Genomic DNA, 23642 nt, shown 5'->3' on the forward strand with positions numbered 1-23642 from the left:
CATAAAGTAAAACAAGGCTGAAAATGTCAAAAGACTTGCCTGATGGCTAATTCAAGACTACAGAGTGCACTGTTTTCAAGACCTGTAATCATAAGTGCTAAGGACTGCCAGGAAAACTCAACAAAAAAACTTCAGCCATGGAAGTTTCTATTCCAAAACCTGGCATACAAACCTGACTGCTAAGTTTTCCATAATCTCGTCTATTGTCAAGTTGATGCCTCTGAGTATTATCTAGATGGGGCACAGATTCCTTCTTACATTTGACATCTGTCAAACTGATTTCACCATACTGAAATTTATCCCACAGCACCTTTGCTGAGAATGCTCAGTTGTTATAGAAGTTTGGACTTCCTCTTATGAACTAACTTCAAGTCTCATATTATACTGATTCCTTACTGGCCATTTGCTGAAGGACTGCCAAATAAATACTGGCATGATCTATATATTTTTGCAGGTGCCTTGTTTAATCTGTTGGTGATTAGCTTGACCGCAAGAAGATTATTCTAGAGCCGGTGCATTCAAACTTTCTAGGCCTGGCACCCAATGAACCTTGAGCACATGGCAGGCGTTTTTACTGCACTGGTGTCAAGGCTGGGACAATGAGGAACAGACCAAGAGAAATGGGGGGGGGGAAATTCAAGCAAACTACTCAGAAGAATACCACAGGGAAGAACAAGCGAAAGATCTGAGTTATGGAGAAATCCTTTCTAGTATTATCCCATTTCAAGGATACACTATGCTACACATAGTGTAGCAGCTTGAGTGCTGGACTAGGATCTGAGAGACTTGGGTTCAAAATCCTATCCTGCCATGCAAACGTATTGTGTGACCTTGGACCAGCAAACACACCAGCCTAGCTTACCTCACAGAGTTGTTCCAAGGATACAATGGAGAGGGGAACAATATGAGCTGTCTTGGTCTCCCACTGGGGAGAAAGGTAGGGTATAAATAAAATAACCACTCCTCTAAGTGTATAGGCTAACAGAAGCTAGAGTCACAGTACCCTTACCCTAAATGTAAGTGTGCTAGCAAAAATGGTGACTCTAGGGATTTGTGACCCTGCCCAACTGAGGATCCTAACCTCTGGAACCAATGTCACCAATTTTGCAGATGAGAAACACAAAAATGGTTACAATGAATCTTAATTACTGCATTGAAATCATGCTGAATGGAACAGTGTCATATCCATCAAGACAGATGCCAAATATTAATTCAAGGGTTCACTTTGCAAAGGAGATATTCAGATTACAATATGGATAGGCACATTAGTATGTCTGTAGTGATAGAAGAGAGCAAGTTCCCAGTAGCACCTTAAAGACTAACAACATTTATGGCAGGGCATGGGGCCTCATGAGTCTCTGCTCAATTCTTCAGACACAGCTAGAATGCAAGTCCCTCTGTCCTTGTATCTTGGAGAGTGATGTTATTTTGGATGCCAAATGACAATAACAGGCAAATGACAATAATCATACCTAATCCAATTATGACCACTGTTCCCGTTTACCTGGGGGGAGGACAAACCCTTCCTCAGCCTGCTCCCACTATCAATCCTATGAGCCAGTCCCCAAGGTAAAAATACAAAAAGACCAGGTATTGTGAGTTCCTCCCTGCCCACAAAGGGGACTGGGAAGACATACTGAACTAACACATATACCCTACTGCTACCCTCAGAAGCAAAGGGGTGATGGCTCCAGCCCAAGGTCATCTGCATAGCAACCACCTCCACCCAAGGTTACCAAGAGATCCATTGTGGGGCTACACTGGAGGTTCAAACCAGAGATCATTGCTGAAGGCCATCAGATCATCTGATAAGGAAGTTGGCATCACATGCACAAGGCATGCAGAGGCCTCAGGCCACCCAGATAGCTGGAGATCAGTGGCACTGTACTCCCACAAGGCAAGTCACCTTAAGCCAAAGGATGCCACATGTTCCATGGATGAAGGAGGTCCCACTACCAAGTCATGTGCTTGGTGGCAGGACTAGGCTCCTTCTTTGTGGAAGGAACTGCCACAGAATCCACAAACACCCATGGGTCAAAGCATAGCCTCCACATGAGGGGTGTGAATACGGCAACAGTGCTGGTGACATCTCATATTTCTCAAACTCAAGCAGCTTTTCAGAGAGAAAGAGAGAAAACTAAATGAGTTCACAGAACAGATAACTGTCCACTGCATCCAGACCAATGTAGTGAAGTGGAATATGAAGCGAATAGATCTATCTGTGGTTTCTCCAACCTGTTTATGACCCACTGAAAACACCTTTAACTGCCACTCTGGCTTCTGAAACCATAATACAGCTCAGCGAATCTGCTGTCATGGTTTCTTTTCCTTTTATGTGCTCCTCACTTATGGACTTAAGATTCTTCTTCAACCACTTCAGTACACTCCAGGCTTCTTTGAGCAGATTCACCAACCTGGATCCCTCTTGACTATTTATATAGTACTTCATTGTGCTATTGTCAGTTCTTATTCACACGCTTCTCTGACGAGTTAGCTGAGCAAAGTGGGTCAGCATCAGGAAAACCGCGCTCATCAGCATGATGCTGATCGGTATTTCGCTTTCTAGTTGGGGCCATGTCCCTTGTCTCGAATGCTTTCCTTTTGTTGCTCCCCAGCCCGTCAGTCTGGTATCTTTAAATATTTGCACTACTTCCAGCATCTTGAAGGATGTCCCTTGATTCAGACTTACCTTTTTCATCCACTAGTGTCAACTCATTGTTCACCATTGCTGGAACTTTTATCTTTCTTATTCCCTTTTTCATGATTTTCCCCTGCAATGACTGAGCAAGTTCTGTAAGGATCTGAAGTGTCTCCTGTTCCACACCACTATATCCAGTGTAGATACCATCAACCCCATCAAAGTTGTCAGTTCCATTTGGACCGATATCTTGCTGCGTATCATTGTGGCTGCCACCTTCGTGATTTTTTCTCACCCTTTTCTGTGTCAATAACTTTGCCTTCTGCATGTCGATTAACAATCCTATGTGTTCCATCTTGTGTGTCAGTCACAATGAACTCTTCGAGACATTTATCAGAAATCCAAGCTCCTGAATATTTTTGTGAGTACTGTGTTGTTCTACAACCTATCTACAGAGGCGTGTTTATTAAAAAGCCGCCCAACTAGGCATACAGATGTACTCCCATTCCTCTTAGTACTTCTACCGGAACTACACCATCTTCTAGAAAATTCTAGAGGCCATTGAGAGTCCAACTAAAAAAGCTTGTGTTGAAAATGCTCTTCTTGCACACAGACCCTCAGATCTGTCCTGTGTGTGCCTACTATTGGAATGCTGATATACGTTTCCTTTACATGTAGGAATGTCTCCTCTTTGTATGGTTTCTGTTATGGATCTTAACATTTCCAATCTAATCTTGTTTTTATTAATTTGATACTTCAGAGCTAGCACTGCCCTCCAAATGGAGTATTAACTATACTCCATTGTTTTCTTTCTGCCTGCGGCATTTTTCCTATGGCCTGAATTTGTAGTAAATTATCTATAGCCAATTGTATTGCTTGAAATCTATTTCTTTTGACTGTTATCATAGAGACTTTCAGAACCTGTCTGGTGGGAGGCACCAAAATTCTATTGCCTAACATTTGTGGGCTTCTTCATGTAACCATCTGTCCACCTCTGATCCCACCCACCAATCTTGTAACAAGGTTAGTCTGCCTCCCACTGGTGCTATCATACCATCATTGTTTTGAGGGTTTCTGTTCTGTTTGTCTCCTTTGTTGAAACCATAGTATGGTTTCCTATTATTGTACCCTGCTTGGACAGATGGACTGCTTTGTTGTCAATAAGACCTCTTGCCCTCCTGATGAAATCTAGGTAGGGTGTTCTGAGACCTAAAGGTTGTCAATCAACCAGACTGAAACCTCCTGTTAGACCTTTTCAAGGTTCTGGGCATTACTTTCTTTTTATCTCTTGTTTCAATTAACACCTGGTCTACTGCTTTCCCAAATGATTTCTCACCAAAGAATGAGTAAGCAGTCACAACTGATTTGGCCTTAAGGTCCACTTGGCACGCTCTCAGCCAGAGAGTTCTTGCTGCAGAGCTTGTGGCCATGGCTCTGTGAAAATAGTGGTGTCTAGAGATGTGTCAGGTAAGAATGATACTGCATTTAGCACTCATTGGATACCTTCTGATAACCTGCTTTTCTCAGGAATTACCTGAGCAATCTTGCGCCTTCAACTATACATGCCCTTGCCACAGTAGAGGTAATTGAGGCTGCTACAGTTGCCCTGGCTACTGCTTCAAAAAATTTTCTTTATAATCTGCCTTTTTATCTAGGTGGTCTTTAACAGACCCCTCACCCTCTTCTGATAACCATCCATATGTTTATAATGCAATAATAAGTGCATTCATTATCAGTGCTTGAATAAACTCCTCAGCATGTTTTGTTTTGGCTAACTGAGGAAATTGTTTCTCTGATATTGTCTTTAACCATCCAGCCCTATATAACTTTTCAAATGCTGAGTCCAGGGGAACCACCTATGAACTAAATCCTTTGGAGGGAAAAGTTCTGAATTTGCTTCAGTAATTTTTGATTTTAACTTAGGACTGACTTCTACTGTAGACTGCTTAAAATCTAGTGCAGCCATGTACCTTCCCAATAAGTATTGATAATTATCAGGACTGAAAAAGCGCTTATGTTCTGGAAGCATAATTTTCTCCTGTAATAAAACTCCTCTTTGAACTGCCCATAGGGCAAAAGAAGAAGGGGATAACAGAGAATGAGGTGGCTGGATGGAGTCACTGAAGCAGTCGGTGCCAACTTAAATGGACTCTGGGGAATGGTAGAGGACAGGAAGGCCTGGAGGATCATTGTCCATGGGGTCACGATGGGTTGAACACAACTTCGAACCTAACAAATAAAACCCCATGATCCTTCCCCATCAGAATATGTACTGTGTCTGGAGAGACTAAAGTAAAAACACTTTTGGGCTGCTTTATTTCTCCAGGATCTCTCCTGGTATTCACCTGCTGTACTCTCCAGGCTATAGCCAGGAGATGGTGATCTGCTTTGCCTCCCTCCACATCATTATGGGCTCTAGGGCTACTTTTTGCATTCAGTTCAGATCTCACAATTTTCATAATTCTTTTAATTAAATCATTAGACACTCCCTTATGCCCGGAGGCGCTTACTGTGTCTTTCTCCTCCGAATCAATCTCAGGCGAGCCTTTTTGCTGCTGTGTGCCTCCCAAACATTCAAAATGACCGCTGTTTTTCTCAATGTGTTTTTTAGAGGCTGCCCACACCATTCTCTCCTGAAGCATTTCACCACTGATTGGGAGGCCTCCCTGTTGGGCAGGTAAGAGATGGTCCTAGAGGACCCACCCGTGGACTTTGATGTCTCTCCCTCAGCCATCAGGGCTTCCAAATATGTCTCCAAAAGGAGAACACCTTTTAAATTGCGTCTCTACCTGCCTGGATTGCAAACTGCCCACCAGAGGCTTGTAATGGCTGCCTGCTGTCATTTGGAGAGTGTGCCTCTAACAGCTTGTCTCTCCTTGCTCTTCACTCCAAACGCCCTTAACAACTATAATAACAGCGTTCCGCCAGCTATAAAAGTATCAGATAGAACTTGGATGACAATAAAATTAGAATAGAAATAAGTTTGAATATAGAGAAGGGCTGCCCGCTGCCTGACTAGCTGTCTGTCTCCCTATGTGAGGCAGGAAATGCACTGAGCTTGGGTGACTCCAACCAAGCTCAAACAGGAAGGAGAATTTGAATAAGTCCTGCCTCCCTCATGGAATGGTGGCAATCACCCAGAGGATGTCCTCACCTCTTCAGAGGGAGAAAGAACTGGATAATCTCTTGCTTCATTGTGCTTTTAAAGAATTCCATAAAAGCAGTGGGAACCTCCAATTGGGTTTCTGTGCCCTGTACATTACTATATCCACCACCTGTGATTGAGCGCCGATCATCTTGGGCCTGTGGCCTGGGGGGCCTCCATTGTGTGCCCACTACCATTTCCAGGTTCCTGGTCTCTAAGCCACCACATCCAATGGCTGAAAATTATTTTGGGGCTTTTAAAGATGCTTCTCTGTTGACTTCAAGTGCAGCCACAACTCCCTGTTTACCTCCACCTGATCTGCTGCTTCAGCTGCCATTGTTTCCCTGATCTCTCCCCATCCCTATGGGAAGTGAAGCACGCTGCTCCTCATCAGAGAAGAAAACATCATTGTGCCTGTTGCCCACCATTAAGTACTGTTTACGTAAAGGAGCACTTTGACCTGAAATCTTGTACCTCCCAACAAGCTACAGCATGCCATTTCATCATATTTTTGATTTTGTGTTGCTAAACAGTCTAGCACAAGCAAATCAGATATTTTTCAAAATTATTTTAGATCCTATGGAAATTCAATAACCAAAAACAACTTCCTGAGTCCCTACACCAGCTGCACCACCTAACATGCCATTCTTCTTTCTTCCATCTCCCTTTGCAACAACTGAGGAGGAGGGGAACCTGTTTGACCAGTAATAATGATGAAAGGAGAAGAAAATTTGAATGGGTGGGAAAAAAACTGGGAATCACTGACTTAAAATATCAGACTTTTAAAACAATCTCAGTTGTTACAGAAACAGTCTTTAAAAGATCTTTGCTATCATTTTAAGCAAGGTTAATAGTGAAGTCCCTTAACTAAATCCTTGACCCAAAGATTCAGCGACCATGAATGTACCATAGTAATCGTGCAGTCTGTTGCAGGGTTACTAATGTCTACTCCCATTGCTTTTAGTTGACTTGGAATGGAGTAACTGTGTACAGCGTTGCACTAAGTCATGAATTGTTTATACCATTGGCTTTGTATGAGAAGCTAGGAAATCAATCAAAAAGTTGCTAGGACAGTGTTTTTCAAAGTGTGAGTTGAGACTACTTACATGTAGCAGAAAATGTTCTGTCCCATATAAGTAAAAAATCATTATCTATATACTAAGAGCTAGATTGGTCAAATCTTAGTATATTTAAATTCTGTGATTTGAACTGTGAATATATAATTGCCAAAATGGGAAATGTGACCTTAGCCAATACACCTAAGTACAACCAGTTAGAAATAACAGTTTGTCTGTAATGTCTAAAATAAAGAGTTCTTATGTTGGAATTCTCTAGTTAATATTTCTCTTACACAAGTTCCAAAACAAGGATCAATTGACAGTTACTGGCTAGAAAGGGCATTCCCAAACAGCCAACAAGGATATACTTGATACACTCCTACAGGTTACCACATGGAACGATATGTTCTGGGGAAGCTTTGCGTGAAGCAATAAAGAATGGCAGGTTGAAGCCCAATTTGCATTTCCCCCCTACAAGTGTGATAGAAGAGTTGGTTCTTATATGCCACTTGTCTCTACCAAAAGGCGTCTCAAAGCACCTTACTATCACGTTCCCTTTCCTCTCCCCCAACAGAGGTGGGTGAGGCTGAGAGAGCCTTGATATTACTGCTTGGTTAGAACAGCTTTATCAGTGAGCCCAAGGTCACCTAGCAGGCTGCATGTGGAGGAGCAGGGAATTAAACAAGTCAAATGTTAGTCTATACATGTGTTTTCTAATTAAAACTCACATACCACAAAAATATTTTGTCTATTCATTTGATTTAGCTTTCATTTATCCATGAGACAAAATTACCAACATGATGAGCCAATAGTATTAGTATGCATAACATGTTAGCCAAGTCAGCCATACAGCAACTAAAAGCTGAACTATAAGCAACACTGGAGTTCAACAATAAATTATGATTCAAACAAAAAAGGTACAGAGAAGGTATTTGTAAATCAGCTATATGGCTCTGGGTTTTTCATGACTTTATCTTGTTTCATTTTGTGAGTCGGCACTAATGGGTCAACAAAGAGACAGAACATAAATGTTTTAAATGTAGTGCAGGTTTCCCCCATTCTTAATTGCCTCCCGCACCCTGCCCCAAGTTGTAATCATAGAGGATGCCTGAGGATGCAGTAAGTCCTTACATACTTCAAATGAAACGGCATCAGATGGCATCTTTAACATACTAACTTGAAAGCCTTCTCAAACAGGTATTGTTCAACCTTTTCAGAGACAGTGCCAAAAAGGCAGACCTTCTGGAATAGGAAATCTGATAAGCACAGCACCATCTCAGTAAAGGCCCTAGATGTCACTGTTGTCACCTACACCTCCAAAGCAGAAGTTATGTGCTTATCTTCAAGCAAATGAGGTACATATGGGGAAACAATTTAAAATTAATAACAGCACTCTGAACTGTACTTGGAAACACTGGCAGCCTATGAACCCTCTTCAGTATTATTTGGAGCTCCACAGAATGTATTGCAATAATCCAGTTTCTGAAGTTCCCACACTAGGAATCATGGCTGTTAGCTCTTTTCTAGAACAAGATACAATACACTACAACCAAACCAGCAAAGATAGAAAGCAGCACTTCTAGCCCCAGCCTGCAAAAGCCTTCCCCAGCTGGTTTTGCCTCTTTACTTTTTCTTGAACCCCATTTCCTGATCCTTTGGGATTCCCTATCCAATGCTTCACTGTGTGTTCACACAACAGGTATGCTAGTTACTACTGACTTCTGTATTCCCACATGTACTCTTGACCTTTGGCTTCCAGACCTAATAAGAATGCCAGCCATGGTGCTAGGCATGCAAACAGGCTGGCTTGGATTAACCAGAGCCTTTCCATGTGTTAAGTACTACCTTCTCACCTCTCTGTACGATTAAAGCCCAAATGCTGCTCCTACATAGGAACAGGGCTGCACTGAAGCTGGAGGAAGCAGCAAGAAAGTAGACAGAAGTTGTTCCATCAGTGAAAACACTCAGGTGGATCCAAATTCCTATTTCCTTATACACAATATATAAGCATTTTGAAAGTTCTCATCCCAAGGAAAAGGTTACAAATCCTCTCGACTTCTACAGTGTACTAACACCTACATGGGTAAAACAACTAAGAAAAAGGCAGAAAACGCTACGAAGCAAAGAAACTGCAGAAGATATGGCAGGACAAGCTGTATCTACACAGCTATTGTAACAATAGCAATGAACTGTTTGTTTTCTGTATTTCACTGAAGTAGAAGCACATGGTCTCTTCATTACAAGTGACCATTACTCCACAATATGCCTGTTGTTCTGAGGTTTCCACTAAACATATCAGTACCTACCCTTAACAACTTTTTAAAAAGAACAATTGCTTTATAACCAAGAAGTAATAATACATGATAGTTTCCTATTCTAAATTGTTAACATGGAAAAGTTTATATTTTCTCCAACATATCTGCATCTGGTTTTGTAACAATACATTGTTAATTGTTGGTACATTCTCTCCAGAACATTGTTTCTCAATGAAGCATTTAGGGATTAGAACATTAGAGTCTTGAGATAGATCCCCAAATGCAAAGAGCTATGATGCAAGCGCTGTGTGGTGAGGTTTCCAAATTCTGCCCTCCTTTCCAGAAGCAGTATAACCCTCAGCAAGAAATAACTGGGTAGCCATATTGGTCTGAAGTAGCACAACAAAATCAGAGTCCAGTAGCACCTTTAAGACCAACAAGGATTTATTTCAAGGAGTGAGCTTTTGAGTCTGAGGAAGAATGCTTGCACTCGAAAGCTCACGCCTTGAATAAATCTTTGTTGGTCTTAAAGATGCCCCTGGACTCTGATTTTATCAAGAAACAACTGTCAGAGAAAAAGAGGGGTTACAGCAAGTCCTGAGAAAGGCTCTCTTAACCACAGCTTCAGAAAACATATTCGCTGCATTGAACTGCTATAAACAAGGATCAGAGTCTATATTAGAATTAGGCAATGAGCTCAAGAGAAGTTTACTTCTGAAGTTAAGAACCATCTTAAAATTTAAGAGGCATAACCATAAAACTGCAATGCATATCTAGTTTAAATTAGACACAAAGATCATTATTTATTTTTTTTAATCCAAAGTAATGAACGTAGCCCATACTCTAACTGAAATAGAGCCGGCTTAATTGTGGAAACACAGGTGTAATGCATAGGGGAAATGTTTAAGTGAGAGTATGCGCTATGTTAATTTCATTTTTAAGAACAAAGCAAATAATTTCATTAAGTCATTGTTAGTATTGCAAGAAACGCCATAGGACCAAGCTGCATGTTTCAACACAGTGCAAATGTTTTAAGTTTATTCACCAGGACTCTACAAGTTTTGGCTAGATGTTGACATCTGTTTTTATCTGAAGTCATCCGCATCCTCCCAAGCCCTTTGGCACATGCAGAGGTAAAGGATCTTCCAAGTATACACACAGTGACAAAGCACTATTATCCATAATTACTTATGGGGAAAAGTGGAGCAAGAATCATAATGAATTCCCTTCGCAGTTTGGCATACAACAGACATGAAAACATATCACATGATGTACACAAACACAGGACTCCCTGGCAGGTTGCCAATTCAAAGCATGTTGGAGAAGAGAATAAGGTCACCACAGTTATCAGTTTGCTTCTATATTTCTTTCCAGTATCCCATTCAGCATACAGATAGGCTGGTTTGGGCAAGCTTCAAAAATTAGCAGTATTAGCAGAACAGCTCAGGCTTTTCCTATAATGGAAAAGCAGGAATGAACAAAGAATCATATTACTTTCAGAGTATTCAAAAAGTAGGTCACAGCATAAATAAGCAGAGCACATTGCATTATAATCAAAGGAGATTTCTCCATTCAACCTCACAGCCTCAGCTACCAATCACAGCTTCCAAGAACCTACCAGAGGCTATTCTCCACCCCTCCCCACTCATCAAATGCATGACTCAATTGGTGTATTACACCATATAACCTTATTTATACTAGCTACTGCTACTCAAATGTAAGCAATCAGGGACAACATTTTCACAGTTGGTCTTCCTTGGCTCTCAGCTTACAGTTTAATACACTGGGGGCAATGCTACAAACAAATCTTCATTATAAATTACCAATGCCCAATGAACACAGCCACGACAGCACAGTAAGGAAGCCGACATGAAAATAAGTCAGCTAATTTAGGATTGTAACAATAAAATTGACTGACTAAAAATAAACCAGCACATTCATCATCCTTCTAAACAGATAAGAATGCTTACTGTCTACTCCAGAAGCAACCCCAGGAGGTCAGGAGCCCACATACACTACAAAGGAACAACACACATGAGCAATAGCATCTTCCACACCCTCCATACACCAGTCAGAGCTTGCCACATGTTACACCTCATGGGCACATACAAATCAGACTGCCTTCTCTCATACTTTAAGAAGCCAGGCCTGCTAGTTTTCTCACTAACCCACCCCTCTGGGACAGATCCTCTGGCCAGTAACAAAGCCACCCATTCCCTTCCTATCAAAGTCACCACCCACCCGTGATCACGATACATCACATCTTCCCACCCAGAAGTGAAGCCATCGGCCAGAAACCACCTCTCGAATCATAACCCTCGAAATCACTGACCATCCAAACTAGTCAGCTCGCATCCTGCCCCCTGCAACCAACTAAACATCTCTGCCGTACTACAACTGCAGCCCTACCTCGCACATCCTCCAGAGCGAGCCCCGCTGACCTGGAAAAGACTCACACCGAAAAAGCCTGGCCAAGCTCGAGACCACCATGTCACCCACCTGCCTGCTCGCCATTCGCTCCTGCCCCACCAGCAGGCCGTCAGACACCGAAGCCGACGGCGGGCGGACCAGGGACAGAGACTGGCCCGCGACCCCCTCAACGACCAGGCCTCGCTACCCCCTCCCCCGAAGGCTGCCTGCCTGCCCGCCCGCAAGAGGAGGGAGGGCGAAGGGACAGAGGCCGCTGCCAGACGTTGGCGGCACCCGCTCTCTTGCCGACCTCCCCGCTGTGCCCCCTGCGGGAGGAGACTCTTTCCCGCCCGCGGACGCCCCGGCAGAGCGAAGACCGTCAGGCGCCGGCCCCAGAGCCTGCGGCCCACACCGCCCCTCTCACTCGAGTCAGGCGTTCGTTACCTGCCAGGGCCGGCTGTAGCCGAGGCAGCTCCACTGGCTGCCCGTACCGAGCCGCGTCCCCTTCCGCCATCTTGTCCAGGTTTAAAATTAACTCCCCGTGACGTCAAACTCCGCCGCGAGCCCTTTATCGCCGGGCAGCGCGCGCGCGCGGCGCTGCTTGTCAACGAGCGGTCCTAGCGCCTCTCTGGTTTCACTCCTTCGCTGCGACCGCTAGCGCGCATGCGTTCTTGCCTGAGAGCTTTCCCGCGCGTTCGACTCTTCGTCGAGAAGCAGTCACGTGTTCTTGGGTCCTAAAGCCTCTTTAGCGCATTGCAGACGAGGGAGTGTTCCGGATTCGATCAAGATGGGTAGCCGAATTGTTCTGTCTGGGGCAGCAGAAAGCAGCAAGTGTCCAATAGCACCTTAAAGATTATCATAGCTTCCCTCTTCAGATACACCTAGAATATGAGTCCATCTGGCCTACATATTGGAAAGGTGAGTGATTTCAGGTGGCAAATGAGTGTGATAAAGGAATGGTCAGGTTTTAAGTCTCCTCTCAAACTCCGGTGTTTGTTCTAATAGATAGATCCCTGCCCACCCCCAGATGAATAGATGGATTCAAGTTTGGTCCTTAGCCTGTGGATTGCTAGTGGGAAGGACTCTGTTCAAAATGCTTGCAGCCTCGTTTATACAAAAAGTAGGATTAGATGCAGAAGGTATGTAGTGCTTCTGGCTGCCCATGGAGATACCATTTTTAAATGCTCCATTGCATTAAAAACTAATTGTAGTTTTTAAAAAGCTAACATATCAGTGAAAAGTGCTTTACCTCAACCAGCTTTTCTCCTGTACAACGTCTGAGTCCAGTGGCACCTTTAAGTTAAAAAAAAATTATTTAGGTTATGTTTCTTCAGACTAACATGGCTACCCACCTGAAGATATTCTGTTACTTTCATTGCCAGTGTGAATGCAAAGAGATGCACATTGGTGGAGTTTCCTTGTGGAGTTTCTTGTAGGTCCCCCCCACACACACACACACATTTTTCATTCCGGTTATTCCACAAAAATGCTGTATTGGATCTGAGGGGTGTGGTCATCACAGTTGCCCTGGTAAGTTCCTGCCCTTGTTTTTGTTTTGTTTGTTCTTACTGTATGTACTAGACTTGTGGCATCCAGTGGAGACTGATCCCTGAGTCTCCCAGGTGCTTATGTCAAGAGTTAACAAATTACAAAACAAGGAGTCAGGGTGCCCCTGAACTCCCTCTGGTAGACTGTCACCACCCCTGAATCTGTCCCACAAACTAAGGGGTCCAGAGGCAACAGTAATAAAATATTTTAAATAAATAAAAGCCCCAACCAGGTTTTTTTTAGTAAGTGTGTGTATGTGTATTCCAGAGGGATAGAACATATTACTTTGATATAGAGAACGTGTGTGTTAATTTGGTGGTACAAAGAGTAAAGAAAATCTATTGAAAGAAACAAAGTTACAAAATCAGAATACTGAAAAGAAAGTGAAGATGATATTTCACAATCCAAAACTAAATGAATGGTTGCCATCTTGTTGGACATTGTCCAAACCTTTTCTGTCTGTGCAGACTTTTATATTTTGTCTGCTTCTTCATTTTGGCAGTGTCACAGATTGTAAGCCCATTCATTAATTTCTGAGATTTGATTATTCTTCTAATATAATTAGTACTTTTGTAGCAATCAGTAGATTTGCTGCCAAATACTGCTTTGCCTTTCAAATAGCACTGTGAAGATAATCTTGCAGTATTATCAGTGGTTCCATGGTAAATTCTTTATTCCGTATATAAAACCAACTTTATTCCAGAAATATGATAGACATAATCTCTCCATGGATTTAGGTGTGTTAAAGTAGCCTTGTAAATACTTGTGGATAGAGTATATATTAACAGTTCTAGCAAATTCATGGTTTATTTTTTAATTATTTATTTTTTAAAATTTGTAACCTGCCCTCTTCATCAAAGGCAAAGGCAAGATTGGATTTCTGATGTATCACACACAGTCAGAACTCTACATACATTCACAATTTGGTTTAAGCGCCACTTCAACAAAGTCCTCATGGTTGCTGATGGACAACATGAAACCTTTACATCAGACATCCAGAGTTGGTGCCTCCCAAATTCACCATGCCCCTTTCTCCTCACTAATCCAGCACACAGGTAGAAGCTGCTTCCACCTCCCCTTCCAGTAAGCCAATCTGACTTTTTCAAACCATCCATTGGAGCCATTATTGGCTTTAATTGCAAAAGGAGTACCCATATGTTTTGCCAAGGAGCCAGTAGTGGCTGGATGGGGCTGATTGAGGAAGCAAAAATGGTGTGAGGAGGGGAGAACCTGAAACCAGTTTTACACAGTGATCACAACAAGAAAAGAGCATGTGTCAGTCCTAGCCAGGAACACAAAGCTCCATTTGGATGTCTGGTGCAAAGTCCTCATGTCATCCACTAACACATACAAAGACTTCATGGCGTGTGAACTGGTTCCCAAGATTACAATTAATCCAAGCTATATAGAGGTGGTTCAGGTGAGATATCTCTTGACTCCAACCAGTCCAGCATGTCAGAACAGCTGTTCTGTTTGTATCTTCCAAAGTGATCAGGCTGAGGGATGAACTAGCTGTGAGGTCTGCCATATAACTATCACAGAGACAGATAGTCACTTTGTATGCTCTTGGGTTGGATTTTGAAATTAGCTTTTTATTTGCAGACTACAGATTGGTTTTTGAAATTTTTGTTAGTTGCAAAATTAATTGACTACAGCAAGCGGGCTAGTTCGGAAAAGTTCCCTTGGGCCTCTTAAAGGTGCATGATTCTTTATGTCTGTAATGCAGAATATTGAAAAAGGAACACACATCACTGTTCCAGTTTTATACTTTCTGATCAAAATCCTATGTTAGATAAAGCATTAGCAGATGAGTCCTGAGAGCTGCTATGGTGGTGGTGGTCAGCCACTAACACAAAAGCTGCACCACTGGTCTGTTTCCTATGGACATTCCTCAGGGGAATTAGCATGTCCCCAGCAGCGGCCAAACCCCTCTCCTGTGTTCCACCACCCTGTGAGGGGGCACTTGGCCTATTCTGTTGTATGAGCTATCTTATGGTTTAGGTTTTTAAAAAAAGAAATACAATTTATAGTTATAAATACAGCAACTACTAGTTAGAAGAAAAACAAAATATTAATAGAGCTTATATTTAACAATACACATCCTGTTTTTTATGTCATCTAACACCAGGGTAGTCAACTTGTGGTCCTCCAGATGTTCATGGACTACAATGTTGACTACCCCTGATCTAACAGTTACAGACCAGAAACTGCGTTAACTCCATGGTTTTAACATAAACCGAAGGACCACCTTGTAGTTTTTGATGGCTTGGCTTTCTGCTGGTTTTGAGGGGTATTCCTGGGCTACAGTGTCTTAGGGGGCTGGCTGACCTCTTCCTGGCTTGTGCAATCATTGTTCCATGATGGATGCCAGTGGCCCACCCAGGCACAGTGGTGCCAGAGGGCTTCTTGGCACATCTCAGAGGTATGCCTGCAAAGCATCATGTCAGATTCCTGCATGCTCCTCCCCCAGTTTGCACTATACTGCATGAGTAGAAAATAATGCAGTAACAACAGAACAATACATTCTTTAAACAGATATTATGTTGTTTGCACAATGGCATAGTCCATAGTTCCATTCCCTTTATATTTTCCTGGAATATTCTGTTATAGTTTAGCCCTATTACTGTTATAGAAAGGCAGCTCCATTTTACATAATCTGTGAGACGGAAGCATGGGAACCTTCTTGATCTCCTCTGGGAGGCCATTTCACAAGGTAGGGACCACAACAGAGAATGCACGTGTTGATCCTGCCCATTGGCAGGGTGGCATCTGCAGAAGGCCCTGAACAGTTGAGTGAAGCTGTTGTGGTAGAACATAGGAGGAGAGGCAGTCCTGCAGATATGAGGGTCTAAAGCCATGCAGGCCCTTGATTGTGATAGTATGTACCTTGAACTGAACTCATTAGCTGATGGAGTGATTACAGAATGGTTGTAATATATGTGCTGCACCTAGCTTCTGGTGATAAAGCTATGGCCATTCTGTACCAACCGGAGTCTCTAAGATGACTTCAAAGGCAGATCTATGCACAGTGCGCTACAGAAGTCCAAACTCACTGTTACTATAGCATGGATCCAGGTGGCTATATTGACCTAATCAAGATAGGTGATCATCTGCCAGGCTTGATGAAGTTGGAAGCATTTTTTTGTAGCTCTGTAAACTTGCTTTTCTAGAAGTAATGTTGAGTCCCAGTATAACCTCTACATTCTTAATTAAGTCAGCTATGGTAAGCTGAACCCCACATACTTTAATTAGATTGCTGGAGCTGTACTTGAATTGTTCCCCTTCCCCTCAACAGGTGACAAGGACTGTATGCTGGATCTCCCTGGATTATGAGTCCAGAAACCAGTCAAAATTAAACACTTCTTTATGGCCCTTCAGTTTCAATAGCAGACAAACAATGTTAATGGCAGACTAAGAAGCCCCATTCTATAGATCTGATTCTTAACAGACCTAATTAGGAATGTGCTGCAAAGCTTGTGGAGACATTTCACCCACTGAAATCAATAGAATTTGAAAGACTTGGCAGGATTGTGTGACTAAATATTTAAAAAATCACCCCTTCAGTATAGAGAAATTAACAGTGTGGAGAAAGAAGACAGGCTATCCTATAGCTTTCTACAACTGTTAATGTCGCTGGGAGCCATGCACAGGAAGAGTTTGTTAAAAATGCTTTCCAAGTAGCAACTTTTTGTGGAGTGTGCAACTCTGAGCATGAGTGACAGACACAGGTAGCCAGTTCTACCAATATACCATTAATGTGCTGAGGTCACTCAGTTCTCTTTAGCAATAACAACAGAGTTGCTTTGGGAGGACGAATGCAACAGTACCAAATTTTGCAGTTCGCTAAAACATATGTTGCTAGATGTTGTGAAGGACATGGTAGCTCTTAGTACACTGTTGCTTTCTCTGCTGAGAATGATGCAGGACCATTAACCAATTATTTTATTCTTGTACAAAACACACACACATCAGTATCTCTATAAAGCTATAGAGTACATTAATGAAGACAACGAAATACCACAGCCAGGATGCACAGACAGATTAGCACTTAGAAAATCAAGTTAAACAGTGTGGCACATTTCATTGTGATACTGTTTGTGCAGGAGCTCTCAGAAGTAGAATGTGACCGAAAGACAAATGTAGAGTCACAGAATGGCAAGGGTTGTAAGGCAAGCTTTTCTAGCCTCACAAGAAGTACCAGTGCTAAACAGTACTAAATCAAGAAGTATTAGCGCTATAAAGCACTCACTCAAAATCAAACCATATAATTCACATTGTGCTTTCAACAGCCGGTGCACTAGCAGAGGTTTGGCTTTGTCTAGGCATCATTTCAGCAGGACTGTCTTCACTGTCATCCCCATGATGTCATGTTCTATTCATCTTGCTTCTGTTTTCCCTTTCTTTGCAGCAGTCTTTCTCAGACCTGGTTTGATCATTTTTGAAAGATGCAAACTGAACGGTGTACATTTATTGGTTCCACCCATATTCATGTCATTTTCCCTTCCTTAGTCTTATCAATAATTTCTGTTCCTATATCAGAAGGCTTTTAAAAAATAATGGAAATTGCTAGCTTTTCTTAACATGATCTATTGCTATGATCTGTAGGTTCCCAGATTTCTTTCTCAATCCTAGTAAAAATTTCCTGGGAGTAAGCACTAAATAAACCTAAGATTCTAATTTTATTTATCCATTCAGCTTATATCCCGCCCCTCACTGTGATGTCTAAGTAGGCACAGTACGGGTAAGTCTGTAGCCTTTTTTGTAGCGGAGTTTCAGGGGGAAATGTGCAGCCTGCATATTTATTTTAAAATGAGGATGATTTTAAGAAAGCCACAAATTATAAGAATAACACTTGTATGCATACTAATGATACAGGAAACAAAACTTCATGTGTGTTTGCTCTGAGGACATTTAGATCTCAGAGGCTGTTCACCACCATGGCCACATGTGGTTCTCTAGCTACACAAACTAGCACCTAGTGCCAGGGATGGAGGGGATAACGTTGGGAGAGGAATAAGGGGGAAAGATACATGAGGGCTGCAAGGGTGGAGGAGAACCAGTGAGGGTTGACAGAGGAGTCCTAAGCAGGAAGAAATACTCAAGCAGTTGGCCAAGGAGATGGAGAGCGGAGGAAAGACACCTCAGGAGGATGGATGAAGGGGATAACATGAGGGAGTAAACAGAAGGTGCCGTGGTAGACTGGACAAGTAGAAATAGAAAAAGAGATTGGAGCAGGAGTGGACTTTCCCCTCTCCAGCAATTCTTTGTGGTACACCGCTAGTTCTGCCTTAAGGCAGAATTTCCAGTGCACCCTCATGCTGGCAAACATGTCATAGTAATTTTAATAATTGACTGTTGTGGGGGGAGACAATATGCTTTCTGAGGTATTTTACCTCAGCTTTCCTAACATTGGGGCCAGCTCTTGATTGAGAACAGGAAGGCAAAGCCAATCCAAATCTTGCATGAGGTATTGTTTGCAACTGTTGGCAACAACACTATAGGAGTCAGTGGAAATTAAAACATGGACAATAAACTATGTTTTCAGGGAGGAAGTTGTTACTATACTTAAACTTTTGATTGATGAATTCAGCTCTAATAATAATTGACCAGATTTATTTTTAAAGGTCATAAAAAGGTAAAGGTATCCCCTGTGCAAGCACTGGGTCATGTCTGACCCTTGGGATGATGCCCTCTAGCGTTTTCATGGCAGACTCAATACGAGGTGGTTTGCCAGTGCCTTCCCCAGTCATGACCGTTTACCCCCCAGCAAGCTGGGTACTCATTTTACCGACCTCGGAAGGATGGAAGGCTGAGTCAATCTTGAGCCGGCTGCTGGGATTGAACTCCCAGCCTCATGGGCAAAGCTTCAGATAGCATGTCGCTCCCTTACCACTCTGCTCCACAAGAGGCTCTTTTAAAGGTCATAGCAGAAGCCAAATCCCAGACCTATTATAAAATATTGCATTCTACCCTTTGTAGTTCAAAGTGGCTAGTTTAATATAAATTATCAAAAGATTATGTATTAAGATGCAAATAATACTGCAAGAGTTGTGGTGAAAGGAGGAGGGAATCAATAGACAGACAACAATGCAATTCTTTATTTTGTGGCAATAATTAACAAGGAAAAGAACAACAGGTTCTTTGAAAGTTTGCAGACATCCAGTGGTGTGCATGTTATGCAACCATTCCAGAGATTTTAAAGCTAATGTTGGCAGGAATACAAGAGCAGGACATGAGGGAAACTTTCTTACTCTTACTGCACCAGCACATGAGAACAGGATAACCAAAGCTTTTTTGGAAATTATGTTGCGGAGTGTTAAACTCAGACCTACCTTCAAGGATTGTGAATCAAAGAAAACGTGCATAGTTTGGAATTCATACATCTCTGTGGTAACAGTATCCAAATCTAGTCCGATTGGGGTGCCTGTGATCAGTTGCTGGAGGCATGAAGCACATCCAATTGCATAATTCATTGAGGTCCTTACTAGATGCGGTCTTGAAATTTTGTAAAGCTTAATTATCAGGCATGAGGAAACTTGAGAGCCAGAATGGTATAGTGGCTAAGAGCAGGAGACTTTAATCAGAACTGGGTTTGATTTCCCACGGCTCCTTATGGAGTCTGCTTGGGTAACTTTGGGCCAGTCACAGTTCTGTCTCTCAGCCCCACCTCTCTCACAAGGTGACTGATGTGGTGAGAGGATTGGAATGTGATTGTATGCCACTTTGATACTCCATAGGGTAGAGAAAAGCAGAGTATAAAAACCTACCCTTCTTGATTTGAATCAAAGGGAGGGGGGATTAAGCCTTGTCCCTGAGATGACTTCAGAGAGCCATTAATTGCCCCACTGGGCAGCCCCATGGAGCTGCTGCATATTTTCTTAGGCCCAGTGGAACAAATAGCTCCCGGGGGAAATCAGTATGGGGAGGGGGGGAAACCCTTCTTATGCACCATCCATCTTGCTGTCTACTTGCCTGAAAATTATGCTTTAAAATAACACTGGCAACTCCAAACAAGGATCTCTTTGTATATGTCTGAAACAATAACAACAACAACAAATCACCCCCTCTGGCCCATCCCCTAACACTGTCCAAGAAGAAGAAAAACAGCTGTGGTTTTGTATCCTGTGTTTCACTACCTGGAGGAGTCTCAAAGAGGCTCACAATGGCCCACCCTCCCTCTCCCTGCAACAGACACTTTGTGAGATAGGTGAGATTGAGAGAGTTCTGAGAGAACTGTGACTGGCCCAAAGTCACCCAGCTGGCTGCACGTGGAGCCTTGTTGCAGGAACCTGCGCTCACAGAGATGCATTTAGAGGGAACCTATACTGAAGCCTTCTTGGATGCTGCTTCTAGCCTGTGGATCCTCTCTCCCCAAGGGCTGGATTTATCACCTTCATTATATACACCTGCCAATATACTCTGAGCTACTGATGTTTCCCCATCATCACCCTATGCCCCCCGCAGGGCCTTGCGCTCTGCGGGTGAAAATCTGTTGGTCGTTCCCGGCCCTGGGGAAGCACGCCTGGCCTCGACCAGGGCCAGGGCCTTTTCGGTCCTGGTCCCTGCCTGGTGGAATGAGCTCCCGGGAGAGCTGCGGACCCTGCGGGATCTTTCATCGTTCCGCAGAGCCTGCAAAACGGAGCTCTTCCGCCAGGTTTATGGTTGAGGCCAAGGCTGACAACATAGACCTATGCCCCCCCCCCCGGGATTTGGGACTAGGACCAAAGTAAACCATCAGGATCCCCTCTCCACCTGCCAGTAGTGGGAGGGGGGAAGTTGATTTGCCGATCTTGCCATGTTAGTAATGTTAAAATTGTAATTATTGTTTTAATTGAGTTTTAATGGAGATTTTAAGATGTTGTAACCCGCCACGAGCTGCAAGGGAGTGGCGGGGAATAAATCTAATAATAATAATAATAATAATAATAATAATATTTTTTAAATATTTTGATTGTTGTTAGCCAATTTGAGAGCTTTATTTAAAAAGTGATATGCAACTTTAGTAAATAAAGATCTAAGGGGAGGATAAGCTTGGCCTGGTCACTGGCTCAAGAATGAGCAGCTGCTGAGAGCTTTTGCTGCCAGAAAGAAAGAAAAAACTCTGCAGCAGCCACCCTGTGACAACAGGAGAGAAGGGAAGCACCCTTTGAGGTCGTAGGGGCTAAACCACATTCATCCCCCCCAGACCAGCAAGGGAAGATCAGCTTGAGTGTGACCAAGATTGGATGTAAATGTCCCTGCCCAACAGGCCACCCTATCCTACCTTTTCCCTTCCTTTGCTCTGTGTGTTTTGTCTTTTGGTTTGCAAGCCTGAGGAAAGGGCATGTGCCTCATTTGCATTCGTGGACAGTGCCTGCCAGTCAGTATTGTGTAGGGAATGTTAATTGGTATGAGCCTCTTTGGGAGACAATTCTTGTCTGAAAAGTAGGATAAAAATATAACAGACATTCTTCCTGCTGACCTTCTGAACCACTCACATGCAGCAGTGCTCTGAGAGATCTACACCACTCCAAGAACTAAACTGAAAGAGCATAGCTCTCTCATATCTGTAGTCCATGCTTTCTGCAGCATGTCTGAACCTGCTTGTTTGCTGCTATGACTGAACATTTCTCATTTTTGTCCTTGTGTCTCTTTTGGCTCTCTCCAGGTTACACTCCAACACAGTTAAAGGCTTGGACAGACCCCATTCCCAGTGCATTGCTAGTCATCTGCTGGAGCCAGGACATTATTAGTAGTGATGATCAGTGTGCATCACCCTGTTCTGCTGTGTCATTTCCAACTCTTTTGTCTTGCTCCAGTTGTATTTATCATGAATATGCAGTAATAGGGAAAGCTCTTCCTATGAATCTGTAATCTGTTAAAGTTTGGAGGAGGGCAGGATGCTGTTCCCATTGGCTGCAGAGGAGAGGACGCGCAGTAATGGGTTTAAACTACAAGTACAACGATATAGGCTAGATATCAGGAAAACATTTTTCACAGTCAGTAGTTCAGCAGTGGAATAGGCTGCCTAAGGAGGTGGTAAGCTCCCCCTCACTGGCAGTCTTCAAGCAAAGGTTGGATACACACTTTTCTTGGATGCTTAGGGCTGATCCTGCGTAGAGCAGGGGGTTGGACTAGATGGCCTGTATGGCCCCTTCCAACTCTATGATTCTAGGAACAGCCTTGCCTTTAAATAATTTTGGAACTGGGTCTATTAGATAACCTCCCTTTATATTATGAAATCTCAGAATGGACCCAACTAACCTTCGCACAGAAGACCTAATGGGCCCACATGCAGTGGGGATATGAGAAGAATCCCATAGAACAGTGGTCCCCAACCCCCAGTCTGGGGACCGGGACCGGTCCGTGGGTCAGTCGACACCGGGCCGCGGCTCTGCCTCATCCTCCTCCCCAGCTGCTGCCTTGGGGGCTGCCCTGCCACTCTGCGGCCAGTTCACCTTTGGTGCTTTCCAGCAGCTGCCACGGCTGGAGCTCCCCCTCAGTATGGCATTGCGCAGCTGCTGCTGGCAGCACCCCCCAGCAGGCAGCAGGAAGTCAGGGGCGCTGGCAGGAAAGCAAGTGGAGCTTGCTCAGGCGGCGGCAAAGTCCCTTGGCAAAAGACTACCCCCCCCCCCGGGCCTCAGTAAAATTGTCAAGCTTTGACCGGTCTCCGGTGATAAAAAGGTTAGGGACCACTGCCATAGAACACACATACAGGGTTTCTAGCTTGTGCCGTCAATAGATTTGTGCCTGGAGGCTGATTGGCTGCATTAGCCCCTAGAACAATGGCGGTGATGATGATGAGATTGCATGGTATAATAAAGAACCATTTGTACATTTCCAGCACAGAGATGCAATTGATAGTACAATAGTAAGATGCAAACAATTTACAGGCCAACTGTCCCTCAGAACAAGGTGGGATCGGACCAATAACATGTGCTTCTCTAGAGATGGAGGTACCTGTAAGGATTCTGAAATTAAATATATTAAACCACAGCATGGAGTTTTCCTCTCCCCTTAGGTGAAAATCCTAAGTGACCTCTCTGTGCATTTCCCACCACCACTGTGAAACACTCAGAGTGATAAGTCCTGTGCCACTCACCCTTTATGAACTATGGAGCATTCTGGCTCACGTTTATGTATTGGGGGTGGGCAGTGACTATCAAAGGAGTTGGCCACCTCTGGGGAGGGGTGTGATTGGTGTCTTGTGCTACATCAGGGCTGGGGAATGTTTTGCCATTTCCATTGCATGGGATATGCTGCAGTTCTGGATAGCATAACTTCATGCCATTTAAGAAAGGTCCTGCTGGAGCAGACCATCTAGTCCAGTATCCTGTCTCACACAACGGCCAACCAGTTCCTCTGGTTGAGCCAACAATAAGACATCATAGACGCCAAGGCTCTCCCCTGGTTTTGGGATTCAGGGTTTTAGTGCCTCCAAATGTGGAGGTTCCACATAGTTACCATAATTAATAGCCATTGATCAATTCATCCTCCATGCATCTATCTCATCCGCTTTCAAAGCTGTTTATTCCTGTAGCCATCACTGCATCTGGCAATAAGAGCATAAGAAGAACCCTGCTGGATCAGTTATGTGAGGGAGTGTGGCA

General features: G+C 43.4%; 1 protein-coding gene and 1 long non-coding RNA gene across 4 annotated transcripts in view; one reads left to right on the forward strand and one right to left on the reverse strand.

The window, feature by feature from the left end:
• ATL2 (atlastin GTPase 2) overlaps positions 1–12135 on the reverse strand; it is a 38294-nt gene extending 26159 nt beyond the window's left edge. For 2 of the 3 annotated variants that reach the window (XM_077335440.1, XM_077335423.1), the window contains exon 1: positions 11950–12135. In XM_077335440.1, coding sequence (XP_077191555.1) covers positions 11950–12019 — 70 coding nt within the window. In that variant the 5' untranslated portion in view covers positions 12020–12135. The remainder of the gene's footprint in view (positions 1–11949) is intronic. The other variant, XM_077335430.1, reaches the window with a different exon arrangement.
• A 19-nt stretch (positions 12136–12154) lies between these two features.
• Positions 12155–23642, forward strand: part of LOC143836372 (uncharacterized) — a 52611-nt gene continuing 41123 nt past the window's right edge. The window contains exon 1 of the long non-coding RNA XR_013230590.1: positions 12155–12423. This is a non-coding gene — a long non-coding RNA (uncharacterized LOC143836372). The remainder of the gene's footprint in view (positions 12424–23642) is intronic.

The sequence above is a fragment of the Paroedura picta genome, chromosome 1 (genome assembly GCF_049243985.1).
Source record: "Paroedura picta isolate Pp20150507F chromosome 1, Ppicta_v3.0, whole genome shotgun sequence".
NCBI lineage: Eukaryota > Metazoa > Chordata > Lepidosauria > Squamata > Gekkonidae > Paroedura > Paroedura picta.